The sequence below is a fragment of the Babylonia areolata genome, chromosome 6 (assembly GCF_041734735.1).
Source record: "Babylonia areolata isolate BAREFJ2019XMU chromosome 6, ASM4173473v1, whole genome shotgun sequence".
Lineage (NCBI taxonomy): Eukaryota > Metazoa > Mollusca > Gastropoda > Neogastropoda > Buccinidae > Babylonia > Babylonia areolata.
This window is the reverse complement of record NC_134881.1, coordinates 44495437-44515522: the sequence shown is the minus strand read 5'-3', so window position 1 is coordinate 44515522 and position 20086 is coordinate 44495437. Positions and strand designations below refer to the sequence as shown.

The 20086-nt window shown below is 39.1% G+C and overlaps 1 protein-coding gene across 1 annotated transcript in view; it reads right to left on the bottom strand.

The window, feature by feature from the left end:
• Positions 1–12181: 12181 nt before the first annotated feature.
• The window catches only part of LOC143283538 (uncharacterized), a 28024-nt gene continuing 20119 nt past the window's right edge, over positions 12182–20086 (bottom strand). Inside the window, exons 13-16 of the mRNA XM_076589783.1 lie at positions 19951–20075; positions 18925–19011; positions 15824–15878; positions 12182–12252 (exon numbers count right to left, since the gene is read on the bottom strand). Of these exons, the coding sequence (XP_076445898.1) occupies positions 12182–12252; positions 15824–15878; positions 18925–19011; positions 19951–20075 (338 nt within the window). The remainder of the gene's footprint in view (positions 12253–15823; positions 15879–18924; positions 19012–19950; positions 20076–20086) is intronic.

The following is a 20086-nucleotide window of genomic DNA, read 5'->3' as shown; positions in this document are numbered from 1 at the left end:
GTGGGAGAGGGGGTGGGGGAGGGGGGGGGGCACAAAGAAAAACTAGGAAGTGCGGAATTGACTGATTTTAACTTCTTTTTTCATCACCACCTGCACACCTGAATGTCTCATCTTTATTTATTCATAAACCACGTCTTTTACATCATGACTGGTTCACCATACAAATTCTTTCCAAAGTCTAAAATATTCAACATGCTTCTTGTCCATGAAATTAAACAAAAAAATCAACTACCTCCTGATCTTTCATTAGAGGGACCTCATTAGAAAGGAGCATTTCTTGATGCAGAACTGAACAACTGCAGAGCACAAAATAAAGTACAAGTACAGCACTCCATAAAGTACAAGTACAGCACTCCATAAAGTACAAGTACAGCACTCCATGCTATAAATGTGTACACAAATTTGCCTCTTCCAATCTCTGTGACCTGTCTTCACCTCTACAATCCATCTCACTCTCTACAATCAGCTTCAAATCAATTGTTTCTGGGCTCCCAGACTCCAACACTCTACAGCTGGCCGCTGCTTTTTCTCTGTCTCTGGACCTTACACTTGGAACAAGCTTCCTCTTGTGCTTCGTCAAATCTCTGCATCCGGCTCTTTCAAGTATCCTCTTAATTAAAACCTCCCTTTTTCCACAATAGCTTCCCCCTCCCCACTCCCTCCTTATTTCCAGACTACAATTTCTCTAGCTTTCTATTGGTAAGTATTTATTTGTCTTTAGTTCCTCTGAATCAGAGTTACGCATGGCTGGTGTGAGAGTGTTCTGATTCGTCTCTACACCAGATAAAGCGTTATATAAATACTTTCATTATTATTATTATCATAATTATTATTATAGGGTAGGTATGCCTAATTGTGAACAATCCAGCTGAAGCGACCAGCTCATCGTGTGTACTGTAAAGATAACATGTTGTATGATTGTCAAACGTAATTCTTTTGTTTTTGAAAGCTTTCTCCAACTGGTTGCACCAGGAAAAGTTCGTCTGCTCATTCTTTTCAATGTTTTGTTGACGTTTGAAATAGCAGGGGTGCCTGAGGGTAAATGCGAACGGGCAAGTCTAATTGTAAACGGTGCTTTGGGTACATGTAGACAATTAAAACAGAAGCATGTCTTTAACTCATTAGACATTACATATTATTGGAAGTGGAACATCACACCAGACTGTTGTTTTTTGGGTTTTGATCACACATGCACACAAACGCACAGACAGACATTTAAACACAAACATCCCACACCGCATACAAACACACCCTTTTTAGAGCACTCAGTAACTATGCAGCATTGTTCGCAAATAGACTCGCATCAAAATATCCTATGGTGTAATTGCAAACGACACTATTTTGCAGTTTCCTGTCAAACCTGACTTTCTGATTTGTCACCCATACGCTTTCTTAATTTCTCCCAGCACTGGTAATGTTCATTCAACATATCTGATCAAATCAACTACTTTAAACTGTGTCAAAGTTCAAGTCCTACAACTTGCTTCCCTCGATTTCGATAGCACGTTTGTAACCCTGGTCGGCAGTGGAGCGTGAAGAGACGAAAGAGCGTGGAAATAGCCAAATAGATGATGTTTGATTGGTTCTTGAAAATCGATATTCATTTAAGATATTAGAAAAAGGTTGAAGCAGACATTAAACTGTGAAATGCAACCGTTAAGAACGCTTCAAAGTGGGGCAGTAAACGAATCATTAGCAATTACTCGCTGTTCGCAATCACCCACACCTACCCTAATTATTATCATTATGATCATTACGATTATGTTTATTATTATCACGATTACAGTGAGCCAACAGGATATGACCAGCTAGACACCGGCTGTCTCTTGTGTTCCACATGCTGCCTTGCCTGAAGGCTATGTAAGAACTTTTATGTCTAATCAATCATTCTATATCAGCAGCAGCAGTAACTTGAAAAACAGAATCACATCTTATATTCTTTTTCTGCGTGAAATTTGGGCAGCTTTCCCCAGGAAGAGTGCATCGCTACAATGAGAGTGCCACCCCCCTTTTTTTTTCCTGCCTGCAAGTGTATCTGTCTTCCTATCAAAGTGGATTTGTTGCTGTGGGTTCCTTTATGTGAGTTAAGTGCATGCTGTACATGGGACCTCAGTTTTATTGCCTCTTCTGAATGACTAACCTTCAGACCACCACTCAAGGTTCTGTGGAGGGGGAGAAGATACTGGTGAGAGCAGGGATCAAACTAGTGTGCTCAGGATCTCTTGCTTCCTGGGCGGACATGCTACCACTTAGCCAACATTTTACAAGGTCATCATTTTCTAGCATGATAATATGTACTTACTAATGCTACTGCACAACTGTTTGAAAATCAAACAGAAATATCTCTCAAATAGATATGAGCTTTCATCATCAGAGTGAGCGTGATAACATGCACAAGTTTACCAACTAGTGCTTCTCTGAAAGTCAAAGAGGAAAATAGATAGGAGCTTTTTTGAGTGGTATCAACAGTCATCCAATGACATAATTTTAGTTCTTTTTCCACATAAAAAAGTCACAGGCTGACACTCTCTAGGGCACTCATCTCTACAAGTGACTTCTAGATGTGCCCCCATAAAGTATTTTCTTTCAAGCATGGAGTGAAGGGTAGGGGCTAGCTGTGCAATTAAGAGCTGTTTTCATGTTTCCAGAATTGAATGATTGACATGGACCAGTTAAAAAAAAAAAATTGTTCATGTTATGATCTTCAGTGTGTGTAGACACAATGGATCAGGCGCCAGCAGATCTGTAGAAAAACATATGTGCCGTCACTTACAGGGTGAAGTGAAGGCACACACTACACAGGTAGCTGAGAAGTGGTGGATGAAAACACACCAGCACTCTACTTCCCATCTAGGGCATGTGCACAATGCCTGCCCTGAGAAGCTGTCTCCAGCTGCTCAACCTGCCAGTAGGGAGGGGGAAGGCTGGGGTTAAGGCTGGGAGGTGAGGGGGTGGAATCACCATCAGTGACAGGAACATGAACAAAGTGTTGAAGATGCAGGCATTTCACTCCCATCACTGGCCTTGAGAATCCAATCACATCTAGTTCAGGGAGCTCAGCTAGTATACTTACAAGGCCTTCAACTGGTGTAATCATTTGTTTTAAGCGGGAAACAGTGTGCATTCCATCATAAACACTGGACGTAATCATTAAGTGTGTTGCTAATTGATATAAACAGTCCCTCACATGCACGATAATCATTCAGTATGGTGCCATTTCATGAATGCGTAACACACTGAACACTGATAATAATCAGTTGATGATGATACAAGTATACATTCCATCATATACACTTAACACTAATGGTAATCATTCAACGTAATGCTAATTCATGTATACACTCCATAACACACAGTGAACACTAATGATAAAGCCATTCAACATAATGATAAATCATGTATACATTCCTTCACACAAAATTAATATCAATTATCATTCAGTGTAATGCTGATTCATGCACAATATCAACTGCTTGTAATTTCAGATACTTACCTATGTTCAATCAATACATCAGTTTGCATGTGCATATATGTGTTCTTTCTTCACACAAGCCCGAATAATGTTCATTTTGTATAATAAAAATCATGTTCATTTTATAAAAACATTTTCAATTTGAGGACATAGATCAAACTGACTGAATTCAGCACAATTCAATTTCGTCAATAAAATGGTATTTCTTAAGGCGCCAATGTCTACAATTCACAAAGTAACTGACGGCATAAATGAACATAATAACAATAATATTCATTAAAAAAAACAACACCCATATATATTAAATACACTACACTTTTCTCTATCAACTGAAAGGCTCAAAGCAGAGTTCATGAACATGGACTGAGGCGTATCACCCATGAGCTGATAATGTTCAGGCTATAAACTGAATTCACAAGGCATAGGACTGTTGCTGCATATGTCATTCTCAAAGCATCCCTTTGGGTACCTGGTCTCATTTCTTCTGGAATGCTTCCACTTGTCACTCACATTGGAAAGAATAACTCACAGCACCATCTGTCTATTATTAGTTTAGCAGGGATACAATTACTGTTGGTCCTTAACTCGTTTAGCAGGCTAACAACTACTGTTTGTTCTTAACTTCCTCAGCAGGCTTGCAACTGCTATTTGTCCTTAACTTGCTCAACAAGTATACAACTACTGCTTGTCCTTAACTCGTTTAGCAGGCTCGCAAATACTATTTGTCCTTAATTTGCTTATCAAGCATACAACTACTGTTTGTCCTTAACTTGCTTAGCAGAGTTACAACTACCGTTTGTCCTTAACTCATTTAGCAGACTTACAACTACAGTTTGTCCTTAACTTGCTTAACAGGCTTAAACTACTGTATGTCCATAACATGTTCAACAGGTTTACAACTACTGTTTGTCCTTAACTTGCTTAACAGGCTTAAACTACTGTATGTCCATAAACAGGTTTACAACTACTGTTTGTCCTTAACATGTTTAGCATGCTAACAACTACTGACCCTAGTCCTAAACTAGGTCTTGTATTTGCTTGTTTTTTTTACATCCCAGTTCGTATCAGGTGTAAGGATATGACAGTGCTTGAAAATGTTTCTAAATATAAATGTAAACTCCTCAACAAAGCTTTATTTTGAAGGTTTCACCCCCTTGATCAATAATCTCTTCACAACATCAAGACCCTAGCACTGAACAACTTGACCAGCTGGTCGATGAACTCAACTCTGCTGCTTTATCTCACTGAATATTTTCAAAGTGCCACAGGCCTTACACTCATACGTCAATAACTGACACTTCGAAAAAACATTACGCTTTGAAGATCAAATATTAGTTATAATGAAATCGGGAAAAATAACAACAGCACTACATTATGTGAGATTTTAAAAGGGTATTATAAGAGATAATAAAAGATGGCCACAACTCACAAGAACATTTCATTAATTTTATTCATGTATTTATTTATTTATACAAAAGGTAAGTTTTGAGTTCATTAAGTATCAAAGATGTCACGACATAAAAAGACCAATACGAAAATACATAAGAATAATATGAATGACAACACAAAACATGCAAAAACAGTCAAAGATGAGATTCACTTTTTTTTCTTTTTTTGTACAAAGTACAGTCATCAACTAACATCACTGATGAAGAAAACTGCACAGATCCTACCATGTCACCAACATCAAAAATCTGTGTTGCACAAAGAGACCTGCATGTCCTCAGGTTTGAAAACATTCGCTGTTTTGTGCTCTTTTCACTATCCTCTCATTTTGTTAAAACAGCAATCATACTTCAGGTAATTCAACTATGATGACGACTGCTGCAGAAGCTGTGGTAAAACATGTGTTTAACTCCTTTCACATGCACGTTTTGTTTCACAGCTTGTTTTTGCATCAAATGATTTTCTCACATTACATTTCAGTCGGTCCTATGCAGCCTTTTGGTTAACCAGTCATGACCAAGGACAGTCACATACACAAATAGGAACCTGGGCTGTGTCGTATAAGTGGTATAAGCAGTGCTAAATTTGCTTAGTGTGAAGAATTTCCCTAAGTCTATGCTAAATCAGACAAGACTGACATTTCTTTGATGCTTCCCTTCATGCCAGAGGGCATGATAGGCAGGAATAAGTGAGGATGCTAATTCCACAGACTGCAGACGATTCTCAACGCAAAGCAAAACTTAGCACTGGTAACATCACTCATGCAACCCAACCTTGCTCCGTTCACATAGCAGTACCACATTGTAACACTGGGTGCTTTACAAAATCCATTGAACAATGAACACAAAAAAAAACCCACACAAAAAACCAAACCTTCATAATAGCTCAAGAGAAATGAAATGCAATGATTCAACAATACAGTTCATGCATCAATAAATGACGTCTCCCCAAGACTTATGGGTGCCTATGTCTATCTAAACTATGTGCAGTTCAGGCAACAACAGAAAACAACAATAACAAAAACATATGTCTATCTAAACTATGTACAGTTCAGGCAACAGCAAAAAACAATAACAAAACAAAAAAACAAACACAAAAAATAAAAAAACCACGCACAAAAAAACCCAACAAATTTTGGATCATACAGCTTTCAATGCCATCAAAAATGTCACTGTCTATGCTTCCTCTACCTACACTGTTTCTTAAAATCAGCAGACTCCCACAATGTGAAGGAGAGAAAGAGAAGAGACAAAAAAAAAAGGGAGGAAGGGGAAACAGAGAAAGTTCCTGAAGAGGCAACATCAGGACAGTGCAGCCACTTTGAAAGAAAAAAAAAATTGTACACTGTCTCAGTGAAAACTATAACAGTCATGATGTGAATGAAGCACACACACACACACTGTTTGGCAAGCACTGCGGATGTTGGTGACCAATGCTGAAGACACTGTGCAGAATACAATACTGACAGTTGTTGAGTGCAGGAAGACTATATCCCTGACCTATGTAGGGCATCTAAGTAAAAGAAAAAAAATCTTTGTGGTTCCAGGGATTTTGTTTTCGGATCCTAATAACATGGAGGTAGACATACCTTCTTGTAATGATCATCTAGGTTTCTTGGCCAAGAACTGGTGAAGGGATATAACTCTTCTTCCCAACAAACAATCTTTGCACCTGTCTAAAGCTCCCAAACACTGACTTTCCATGTATTCCATTTTCTTTGTATCTAACCTTACTTTTGGCTTCAATATAAAAATATCTGACTTTTTTTTCCCAATAGTTAAAATATACAAAATCAAAGGCATGGATTTCATGAACTTATACTCAGTAACAGAGAAGGATGAAATCCTGACCAAAAAAAAAGAAAAAAAAGAAAAAGAAAAGAAAAAGTCTAGACAAGTACATGCATAACTGCACATGAAGAACACACAACACCTTTGGGTTATTGAATCAATGCCCATGTCTGTAACAAAACAAAAAGGTGGATGGGTCAACTACAACTTTCCCATCCGACAGGCTGTGTGTGTGTGTATATCCAGATCCACAACATGAAACCCAAAACCATCACCAGCTCATTACAACTTCTGGCTTTGTCTGTCATGACTTCTCTCACACAGGACACAATCATCCCATCATGTCCACATCATTCTATCAAAAAACAACAACAACAGACACCATGTTTTGTTATCTAAGTCCTCCTTCCTTGTCCCTCATTCACAACCTTCAGCAAACAACTGTTTAAAGAGGGAGAAGAGAGAGAGAGAGAGAATAATTGGAAAATAGGACACAAAATACAGACCAATGGCCAAATTAGACACAAAGTAAAAGATCAACAGCCAAATGAGACCCCCACCCCCCAAAAAAAAGAAAAAAGAAAGAGGACCAATACAAAAATAAGATGAAAATAATGACCAATAGAAAAACTAAGACAAAAATAAGGGCCAACAGGAAAATACACAGGACAAAAATAATGATCAACAGGGAAATTATAAAGTAGACAACTATGGAGCTGCGCACAAAGAAATGTGTATATGAGCAATAGATATGCACAATCCTGGCTCCAATTGTTAACAGACATTCATTTCCTCAAAGCCCTGCCCCAACGTTGCTCCAAACAGCTAAAGTAGAACATGCCACTCTCTGTTTCATGCACACACACAAAAATTAATACATACAATTACATTTTTCTCTCTCAGGAAAATGCTGATGCATTGCATACGTTTCCTGTCATTCTTTATAATAAGGGAAATATAAAACGCTTGAAATGAATATTATTCAAATGCGTTCCTCATTAAAGCAAAGTTAAAAAGGACAAAATTCTGCACAGACAGCATTTTCACAAATGATTTCATTTCAGCTGAACATAATAACAGCTTTCTTTGCACATCATTTGCAATCCTAAACACGATACTGCTCAGCAGAAAGCATATCCCACCCATCCCCAAAAACAGAACAACAACAAAAGTGAAGAAATGAAAGCAGAAAAAAACCACCCAAACATATTTATGACAAAGCTTCCCTGCAACTAACCCAGCATGTGTACACAGCAGCAGACAAACAGCAACAGTGAACCACATCCATGAGTGGTGTAGGTTAGGAGCTGGGAGGGGAGACAGGGGGAAAAGGGCTTACTGATTTATTATTCACACTCTGCAGTAACTCACTACTGTTTAAAAAAAAAAAAAAGTTTTAAAAAGTGGGGTGAAGGTGGGAGCTACCTGCCTTCACAAACACACACACACTGTGACACACACACACACACACACACAAACAGTGAGCATGACAACAAACGCAACATTCTGACAAAATTTTAAAGGAATCAGTTTATTGCCCATTTTTTGCCCCCGCAGTTTTTTTTGTTTGTAAGCGAAAACTACAACAGCACATTGTGTCTCTCCTTCAAACTGGTCATCCTTTGCAGAAGGAGTCACAGCAGTGACCAGTGGGCAAGGACTGACTGCCCCTGGCACCATCATCCCTTTGCTGCCTTGCAAATTATGCTGCCTGGGACAGACGGTACACTGACCATCAAGGCTGAAACGTCACTGTTCTCTCAGCTAAATTCAGGCTGAAATGGTTGCGACACCACCACCACTGCTATGTGAGCTGCACAGAGTAAAAAGCTAGACACATTAATTTCAGCTTCATTAATTTTCTTTTCTTGCTTTATGCTGCTAAATGCCCATTTACGCTTCATTTATTTGTTTATCTATTTACTCATCATTGTTGCTGGAAGCCCAGTCGACCAGACATGGCCATTACAATGATGAAAATACTATCAATATCAACCCTATGGAACCTAAAACATACATAAGCAAACAAAAATACAAGAAACCACTTTAGCACAAGTACAGTCATAAAACCTAGGATATATATATGACATTGACCTTTGTCAATTTTTCACCAGTGGATTAAAAAAAAAAAAAAAGAAAAAGTAATCTGATCAGAAACATATTTACACATAATACACAATATATAACAGGCATTCAAAACAAGAAAATGCCAGTGGGCAATTCACATATCCAGTGTGCAAAAAAGAATGCAAAACAGTAAGAAAACTAAATAATCACATCCCCCCCAAAAAAAGGCAACAAAAATTCAAGGCTTTTTATGTTGAAAAACAATAGGTAAATGGACCAGCAAGGCAGAAAAAGGAAGAGAAGACAGAAAGAAATGGAAAAAGTTAGAATAAGGAGAACGATAGAAAAGAGGGAATTTTGAACAGAAAATTTCCAGAAGGCAGGTAATACTGTTTTAGTTGTTTACAACTGAAAAGAGACCCTGACACAAAGACGCCGGCATCGAGGGTTGCTGCCAGGGTTAAATGTTACACAAACCATCACGGCTGAAAGTTCACTGGTGCACCAGCCAGTGAGGCTGAAATGTGATACATCACTACTGCCAAGTGAGCCACACACACTTAAAAAGTTGGCGACATTATTTCAAGCTTAAAACTACTTGCTTCAATGTCCAGTTACAATTTTTACATGTTTCACAAAATATAAATTGCCTGCAATAATCATATGACACAACCCCCAAGATAAACAACAACAACAAACAAAAACAACCCAGCACACACCATGCTGCCATACATATTATCATGCTGCACTGATCCTCACAGTTGTAGTAGCAACATTCACAGATACATCCTTACAAAGTCTGCTGCTGCCACACACACACAGATGGAAGGGGAGGGGAAGTGCAGAGTTATGGGGTGGGTGGAGGGGGATGGTTTGAGGTCAGTGGCTGGGTGGAGGGGGAGCCAGACTCTTGAAATTTGGTCCAAGAACTGGGGATGAGTGCTCTTCAAAGTGGGGTGGGGGTGGGGTAGGGGAGGAGAAGGCAAAGAGAAGGGAAGGAAGGGGGAGAGAGAAGTACTGGATGCAACAGCCACACATGTTCTGAAATGTTACTTCTCTCTCTCTCTTTTTTTTTTTTTTCATTTCAATTCCTGTTTTCAGGCAAATAGCACACTGTAACATGATTTTCCTTGTCATATTTCTAACTCCTGTTTCACTGCATACAGAACAATATAATGTGATTTTGCTTGTCCTATTTTCAATTCCTGTTTTTAGGCAAACTGAACATCATAATGTGATTTTACTTGTTATATGTCCTTGCAGACCATGAACTATATCACATACTGATGCAGAGATAACCAGACCACCTGCAAAATCAACTGGCATGACAACATCCCAGCCTACAAATCAATACTGACCTGTGTGTGTTGGGAGGGGTGGGGGTGGGGTGGTAGAGGAAGAAAAAGGAAGGCGAGGGGATGGTGTGTGGGCTGTGTCACTGCCAAACAGTCAATATCGCCTGTTACATAAGCAGACACAGGATACATCCACATACATCTCACATGACATTGTTGAAGTTAATCCATTTCACCAGTTGTAAACCCCATATGCATCTTGTGATGACAGCATTGAAGGTACTTTTATCTCATAATGATAGTGTTAAAAGTTACTGTTTAAGTTAACCATGACTTCCTTGCACACACACACACACACACACACACACGCACACAGAGAGAGAGAACACCCAGTTCCAGAATGCCAAGGGACTAGACCTGTACTGATCACAGCAGATGACGACGACGATGACCGATTCCCATAGTAACAATGACTCCATTTTCAAACCATCACGGACTACTTCCCTCTAGTATCACTTAAAGTGGAAAGACATCAAATCAAAGACTAACTGCCTGCAGAATGTAAAACTAATGAATCCTCTCCTCTACGTACCACTTTCACAACACAAGAGTACAGGACCCTGACATTCAGTCTGTGGCGACGGCAGCCTATTCAATCTCCAAATCATTTCAGAGCATTTCCATTTTTTCTACCGAACATATAGCTGATGCATACAACTGTGTATGTGTGTGTGTGTGTGCGCACGTGCGCAACACACTGCATACACACATTACTTAAATCATCCAAATTCATCCATGAACTGCACAGAGAATTTTACAAAAATCATAAACCATGAAATTATGGAAACAATCAAACCTGCCTTTTCAATATCCCCCCAACAAAAGCTTGTGAGGGAGTTGTTACAGACGAATGTCATTTAACTTATACAGTTATCTGTGTCTAGCACTGTATCAAAGGAGTACAACAACAACAAAAAAAAAAAGAATACTGAACTATAACGATGGAAATTCATTCACATTTCATGTAGTTTTCACATTTTTGACATGCATATACAGATGTGCAATCATACTGCAAAACAAAAGCAGGACAACAAACACATTCACAACAAAAACCACAACAGTTTGAAAGGGAAAAGCAGCACTTGCACTGACTTATCTCCACCAGAACGCATGGTGATTACAAACCCAGACACACTGGTCAGGCCAGTGGTTTGCTGTCTGACAGAGACGACACACCCAGCTCCCCTCCACTGTCATTATTTCATCTGTTTCATTTCTTTGATTTAGTTGCTTTTAGTTTTATCGGTCAATTTTTGTTTACTTTAAATTGGTAATAATGTGCAACATAAGCTGCATTAAGCATGTTTATAAATGAAAGAATCAGTGATCTTAGTGAAATATGACAGCATGATCAAACTTTTTCTTGTTCCGTGGGGATAATGCCTGTGCTAAAAATTCTTTTCTTGTTAAAATAATAAAAGAGCAACCATGCCAAAAATTTCTCTTCTACAGATATTGAAGTATTCTATTATCTTGTTTATATTTGCAAAAGTCTGCACAAAGATCACTGGCACACTCCGTGTGATATATCTTCTAAAACCAAAACCAAGCTTTTTTCTTTTTCTTTATTTTACTTTATTTTATTTTTTTGCTTTGAGCATAACTCAAAGTGAATGTAAAAAAAAAAAAAAAATACAGGATTTAAAATTCATATTAAAAAAAAAGTCAACAGGACTTTGCATTTGAACATACTAACGCCTAAGTCTATACAACATACTAACGTCTTAACAACATGCTCATGACTATCTGTTTACAACATTTTCATGTTGATCTCTTTACAACATACCTATGGTGATGTCTTTACAACTTACTCATGACCATCTCTTTACAACATACTTGTGACAATTTCTTTACAACATACTTATGACGACGTCTTTACAACGTACTCATGACAATGCCTTTACAACATACTCATGATGGTGTCTTTGCAACATTCTCATGATATCTGTTTACAACATATGCATGACAATCTCTTTACAATATATTCATACCAGTCTCACACTCCTGATGATCTCTTTGCCACATACATTCAAGGCAACCTCTTCACAACATCAATGTTGGGAGTACAACACAGCCACAGTCAACCATGAAAGAGCGTCTACAGTTATCACCTCTGCTTTTTCTGTAAACATTACCACAACATATAACTATCACTTTTGAGTTTATCGTAATGCTACCATCACATTCAACTATCACTTGCCGTTACTGTAACACTGCTACCATGCACATCTATCACTTGCCGTTACTGTAACGTTGCGCCCATTGTACAAGTGGTACAGTATTCATATTTGGTTTAATGTGGTTTCTGTAAAAAGATGTTTAGCATCCAGTAATGAGCTGGCTGATGCAGGACAATGCAGAATACTTAAGCCACCCATGCAGAAGGCATCTGAAAGACTCAAGAGATACACATCAATGGTTAATGGTTAAGTTCATGGGAAGTTATCTCACTGGATAACAGAGTGGAAGGCATTGCTACATGTAGCTGTTCCTGAAACACCACCACGTACAACTATACTTGCTGTTACTGAAACACTACCATCGTTGTGCAACTGTCAACTGCTGTTACTGTAACACCACCACCATGTACAGCTATCACTTGCTGCTACTGTAACATTACCATCATTGTACAACTGTCAATTTCTGTTACCGTAACACTACCAAAAATATCTCTTCCTATTACTCTAACACTACTTTCATTGTACAACTAACTGTTACTATAATACTACCATTATTGTACAACTATCACTTGCTGTTACTATAACACCACCACAATATACGACTATCACTTGCTGTTACTGTAACACTACCATTATTGTACAACTATCACTTGCTGTTAACACTACCATCATTGTACAACTATCACTTGCTGTTACTGTAACACTACCATCATTGTACAACTATCACTTGCTGTTACTGTAACACTACCATCATTGTACAACTATCACTTGCTGTTACTGTAACACTACCATCATTGTACAACTATCACTTGCTGTTAATGTAACACTACCACAACATAAAACTATCAATTGCTGTAACTATAACAATACCATCTTTGTACAAGTATCACTTGCTGTTACTGCAACACTACCACAGCATACAACTTTCACTTGCTGTTACTGCAACCCTATGACAAGATGCATCTATCACTTGCTCTTACTGTAACACTGTATCATACAACTATCACTTCCTGTTATTGTAACACTACCATCATTGTACAACTATCACTCGCTGTTACTGTAACACTACTATCATTGTGCACCTATCACTCGCTGTTACTATAACACTACCATCATTGTACAGCTATCACTTGCTGTTACTATAACACTACCATCATTGTACAGCTATCACTTGCTGTTACTGTAACACTACCATCATTGTACAGCTATCACTCGCTGTTACTATAACACTACCATCATTGTACAGCTATCACTTGCTGTTACTATAACACTACCATCATTGTACAGCTATCACTTGCTGTTACTATAACACTACCATCATTGTACAACTATCACTTGCTGTTACTGTAACACTACCATCATTGTACAACTATCACTTGCTGTTACTATAACACTACCACAACATACAACATTCACTTGCTGTTACTGTAACACTACTACCACGTACAACTATCACTTGCTGTTACTGTAACACCAACACCATCATTGTAAACAATCATTTGCTGTTGCTGTAACACTACCATCATTCACTTGGTTGTTACAGTAACACTACCATCATTACTGTAGCATTACCACCATGCACAATATCACATGTTGTTACCATAACACCATCACCTCTTGCTGTTAACTATCACTTGCTGTTAATGAAACAATTCCACAATTTGTTCCTATCAACTGTTATTGTCACAATTCCAAACAAGTTTCAAGTTTCAATTATCCTTTCACTCCTATTGGAGTATGGAGGATTACTGCAAAATAAACTTTTCGTGCCCAGAACAAACATTTCCAAATACACAACAATGTCACATAAAAGTTGAAAAAACACAAATGTCTTTTACCTCCAAAAGTATAGCTAGGCAACATTTGCAAATCTAATCATCTTACCTACAGCTAAAATGACTTTTTTACCTCCTTTGAGCATATTAAAAAAATTAAAAACCGATTTTGGAGACAAATATTTTTTAGGAACATATCTATTTCGGAACTGATCATAATTTGGACATTCCATTATAAAATGAAACTCATCACCAATCACAGACATGTTACAAACCTTACAAAGCCGTAACTCTCGTGGTATGCCTTTGTGTCTCCCTGTTTCTATTTCCAGCTTATGATTACTACTTTGAAATCTGAAGAAGCTGATAACATAATTATCAGGCATTTGACATATATTTTTCTCTACCAAATCCACTTTTGAAATTTCGATAACAACACACACACACAACCTTTTTTTTTTTTTCAACACACAGTTCCAGACCATTTGCAGAGACCCAGGTTTTGATACACAACAGACATGGGGGGAATCATTTCTCCAGAGTGGCGCCTCAATGACTCTTCACATGGTTTAAGGGGGAGACCAAGAAGAAGAAGAAGAAAAGGCAGTTCCACATACAGTCCACATCTTCACAAAAGCTTCTTACAACATAAACAATTATCATATACCATGCAAATGATGCTGATGTCTTTCCTTTTTTTCTTTTCCACAGCAGCACACGATATGACACTGAAGACCAGGTCCATTATACAGTTATCCAAGTCACACCCTCTCCTACCCCACAACATTTAAAACAAAGCTTCAGGATGCCGTAACATTCATCTGAACCCCACAGATTGTCTTTCTCAACTATAAAAAAAAAAAAAAAAAAAAAAAACAACACTTTGTGCAAGACGCATGTTATTGTCACCTTTGTAACATCGTTTGAATAACCAGTGATGGGAGTTCTTCAAACTAACGCAAAGCACATGTCATCATAAAAAAGACTCAAGTTCTGTGGAAATAAGCTACTTCTATAGATCTACAATCCATGTTCCTTAAAGTCAAACCAGTTAATGCACAACATACTTGATTACATATAAAGTAAAATAAAAAGCACAAAAAAAGAGACTGTGCTGGGAAAATAAAGGACTTATATATCTAAAATCCACATCCTACAAAATTACCAGTTAATGCACACTTTATCAAAAAAAAGAAAGAAAAAAAAAAGCCAAAGCTGAAGCAAAAGGAAAGAAAAGAGTTCTGTGGAAATCAACAATTTACATCTAAAATCCATACTTATGTGTTGTTCCTTTAACATACCAGACATTTTTCAAAGTCATACCGGTTGCACAGCATACTTTACCATACCTAACAAAAAAAACCACCAAAATTTCAAACCCTAGGCGAATAAACAAATAATCAAACAAAAAACTAAGTTCTATGGAAATCAACTACTTACACCTGCAATCCACATCCCCATGTCAAAGCTTTATCCTAGAAACCCAGACGACCACAACCTAGGACTTATCTATCTACCTATCATTCATCACTGTTGCTTACACAGCCTAGCCGACCACACAGGCGGCCATAACGTCAGGGCTCAGGAAAACAAGCGCCCAAACCCAGGACTGGCAAGACAAGGTCTTTCTTTCTCCCTGTCAACAGGAACAAGACACATGGTGGTGGTGGTGGTGGTGTTGTGGTGGTCGGCGCCACAAGGAATGCAGTGCGTAAGGCTGACTGACTGACTGACTGACTGTGAAAACTGCAGCACGTGCTGGGACCCCCACTGACGAGGGGAGCCAACTCTTGCTGCCGGAGGAAAATGAACACATCTGGTGATGCAATTCACAGTCCAGAAACACACACACAAACACACAAACGTGAACGCTGTGGTGCGCCATGGTGACACTGGCAACGGGAGGCAGAAGAAGGGCGTGGGATAAGGAGGGTGGAGGTTGGGTTGCAGCAATTGCATCGTACAATAAGTTGTTCAGGCGGAGTGCGGTGTTCAGAATGCCTGTAATCCTCTGCCAGTGCGACGCATGTCCGTTAAGAATTCATGTCCAACATGTTCATGCACATGCTTTCACCTCTGCATGCATTTTCACACATGTGCATGCTTGCATGCACACACACACACACACACTTCCTATCTCTCTCTCACACTCACATTCTCTCTTTTTCTCTCTCTCATATACATACATTCTCTGTCTCATACACACCAACCCATACAAACTCTCTCACCACCCCCCTTTCCCCCGCCTCCCACACACATATTCTCTCTCTCTCTCCCACACACCTGCTCTCTGTCATACACACACCCACTCAATCTCTCTCTCTCTCTCACAAACACACACACTCACACAAACAGATCAACACAGACCCTCCCTGCCCTATGTCCACAGTTGTGTCCGCCTTGTTGTGCGTCAAATAAGGGAGCGGCGACAACAAAGAACCGCCGATGTGTGGAATGCTTTTCCTTGGCTGAAGATGAAGACGATGACAGGGATGGCACTAGTGATGCTCTGGAAGACTGATCAATCCACCCCACTCACCTGATCAGTTCTGTTTTGTAGGCACACACGATCAGTTTGGCCTGCACACACACACCACACACACATAATCAAAGCAAAGATCAAGCCAAAAAACAAACAAGACAAAAAATAACAACAATAATTCGCTTGTTCCCCTTGTTTGCAGCAAAGGCTCTTTTCTTTTCAAAGGGGACATAATGCAGTCAACTAAACACATTTAGCATTATTCAGTACAGCAAAGCTTTTTTTTTTTTTTTTTTTTTTTTAACTACACAGATGCGTAAAATAAGCAAAGACAAACATACAAAACACACACCCAAAAAAACCCCAAACAACAACAAACAAACAAGACCAACAACAAACAAAAAAACATCAACAAAACATTGCAATAAACAGAGGGAAAAGAAAGAAAAGAGGGAAAGGAGGTTATGAATGTGCACAAAGTTCAGCCTGCACACATACTCAGTGTGCGCGCGTGCGCACGCACGCACACATACACGGAATACAGAGTACTTTATTATCTCAACAAGAGGAATTCACGTGTGGTGTATGCAGCACAAACAATGCATGAAAATCAGTCAATCAATATGAATGCATAGTAGACATGTGCTTTAATGCTATGTTCATGTGAACCTCACATACAATAATCACAATCATAATACACATGCAATTAGCAGTCTCACAGTCATTCAATATGAATACATAAAAGACATGTAATGCTTTAACACTAAGATAATGTAAGCCTCACATACAATAATCACAATCATAATACACATGCAATTAGCAGTCTCACAGTCATTCAATATGAATACATAAAAGACATGTAATGCTTTAACACTAAGATAATGTAAGCCTCACATACAATAATCACAATCATAATACACATGCAATTAGCAGTCTCACAGTCATTCAATATGAATACATAAAAGACATGTAATGCTTTAACACAAAGATAATGTAGGCCTCACATACAATTATCACATTGAAACATATGAAATGAGCACAGTGAGAGAAAGGCATAATAAATTAATACCGTACTATAATCAAAACATTATGCATGACTAAAACCAAGCTATTCAACGGTATCTAAAATTATTACACAGTACAGAACACACACATACATACAAGGGTGCATACACACAGACACAGATACACCCACACAAATTACAGAAACATTATATGGTACACACCCTATCACATAAAAAACATAAGACCAAAAAAAACAAAAAAACCCAGCCTAATAACAATAAACTGAACAAAAGAAGGAAAAGGAAAGGAGGATATCAGTTGCACACAGTTCAGCATGCATGTAAATCAAATATACTTACAAACATACACTACAAAACACACACATGAACACTACATACCACATCACCACCACACACACAAATCCATCAGCCTGTATCATCACATACACACACACACACCATACACACACAAACATACACAATACACTCACAAACACACATCACACACACAGATCAATCACACACACACACACACACACAGACACAACATTAGCACACACACCACGCACACAAATCAATCAGCCTGCACACACACCCACACACATTAACCCTTTGAGCCCTGACTTCCTGAGCAATTTTAACCCTTCTGCCTGAGCTCCTGAGCCCAAATTTGCAAATAACTGGTATTAAACCCTTTGAGCCCTGACCACTGCTTTACCAGTGGCAGAGAAAAATGACATAATGCCCGGCCACCGGTTGAGTGGTGCATAAACACTTGAAGTGTGCAGAGTCTCAACCTGGCCCGTCAGGGCAGAAATCAGGGACAAAACGTGCGAGAAAACAACTGTACACAACGCAGCAAGTAACTGATATGCTTGATGATTTATCGGAAGTAGAGTATGACAATGATTACTCTGATAGTGAGGTGGAATTTGAATCGGATTATTTTCTACAGATAGTGATGTTGAAAATGAATCTGAGCATGCAGAATCAGTTGATCAAAGGAGGCATGTCAGGTTGAGACTCTGCACGCTTCATGGTAGAAATCGATCTTTTTTATCCAAAGCACATGCACAAAACACAGTGAGGGGGCGCAGCAATGTTGGTACTGCGTTCGCTGGCATCGGAATATTACGGTTTTTCTGACTGGCTCTTCAATATATGTCAACCAATAGCAAAACACGACACAAGTGTTTACGCACCGCTCAACCGGTGCTCGGGCATTATGCCACCCCTCACCACCACTGGTAAAGCGGTGGTCAGGGCTCAAAGGGTTAACACACATGCACACAACACACACACATAGGCACACAACACACATACGCACACACACAAACACATCCATCAACTTACCCTGGTCATGGGGTCCTTCTGGGTGCGGATGACCAGTTCATTCCACCCAGTGATCAGAGGGTGAAACACCATGACAAAGTTGGACTCCTGCAGCCCACACACACACACACACACACACTTCAAATCAAATCAGATCAATCAAATCATGTTGTTTACTGCAATGGTGCCATTTCAGGTCTGACTACATGTCAGTTCTTAAAAACCAGTTAAAGAGAACCCCAAACAATGTTAACTCATCAATCTCTTTTGTGCACCCACGACAGAATCTCTGTCCACGTCATTTGCCTGACATAAAATCATCTAGTTCATGTGAAACTGTCATAATTAGACAGAGCAATCCATTTTCATTTCAGGAAAACATATGTTCTATACATATACTTTCTTTCAGTAGTTTGCCTACCAGAATTCTTTTTTTTTTTTTTTAAATCATTACCCCCCTTGACCAAAAATCCCTTGGCAAATCGTCACTGAGCATAAAAAAAACAAAAAAAAACTGGCTTGGCACTGAAAGGGGTTAAAACGATGTTAACATACACAATCCACCCACGTCTCACTCAGTCCATGTAAAATCGAAGTCAAGTCAAGAACAATCACAACAGAAATGAAATCGACTATGACGGGCGCAATAGCCGAACGGTTAAAGCATTGGACTTTCAATCTGAGGGTCCTGGGTTTGAATCTTGGTAATGGCACCTGGTGAGTAAAGGGTGCAGATTTTTGCGATCTCCCAAGTCAGCACATGTGCAGACCTGCTTGTGCCTAAACCCCCCTTTGTGTGTATAAGCAAGCAGAAGATCAAATACTCACATTAAAGATCCTGAAATCCATGTCAGTGTTCGGTGGGTTATGGAAACAAGAACATACCAAGAATGCACACCCCTGAAAACGGAGTATGGCTGCCTACAAGGCGGGGTAAAAATGGTCACACACACAAAAGCCTACTCATGTACATAAAAGTGAACACGAGAGTGGCAGCACACGAACGACGACAAAGAAGAAGAAATCGACTATCAAGATCAGTGTTACCTCAGTGATGCACAGCTGATCCACCCCGTTCAGTGTCACTTTCTGCACGGCGCACTGTCCGTACAGCCGACAGCGCACGTCGGGTTCAAAGCGAGCATGGGCGATGAACAGCAGGTACCCAATGCCTGGTCCACAC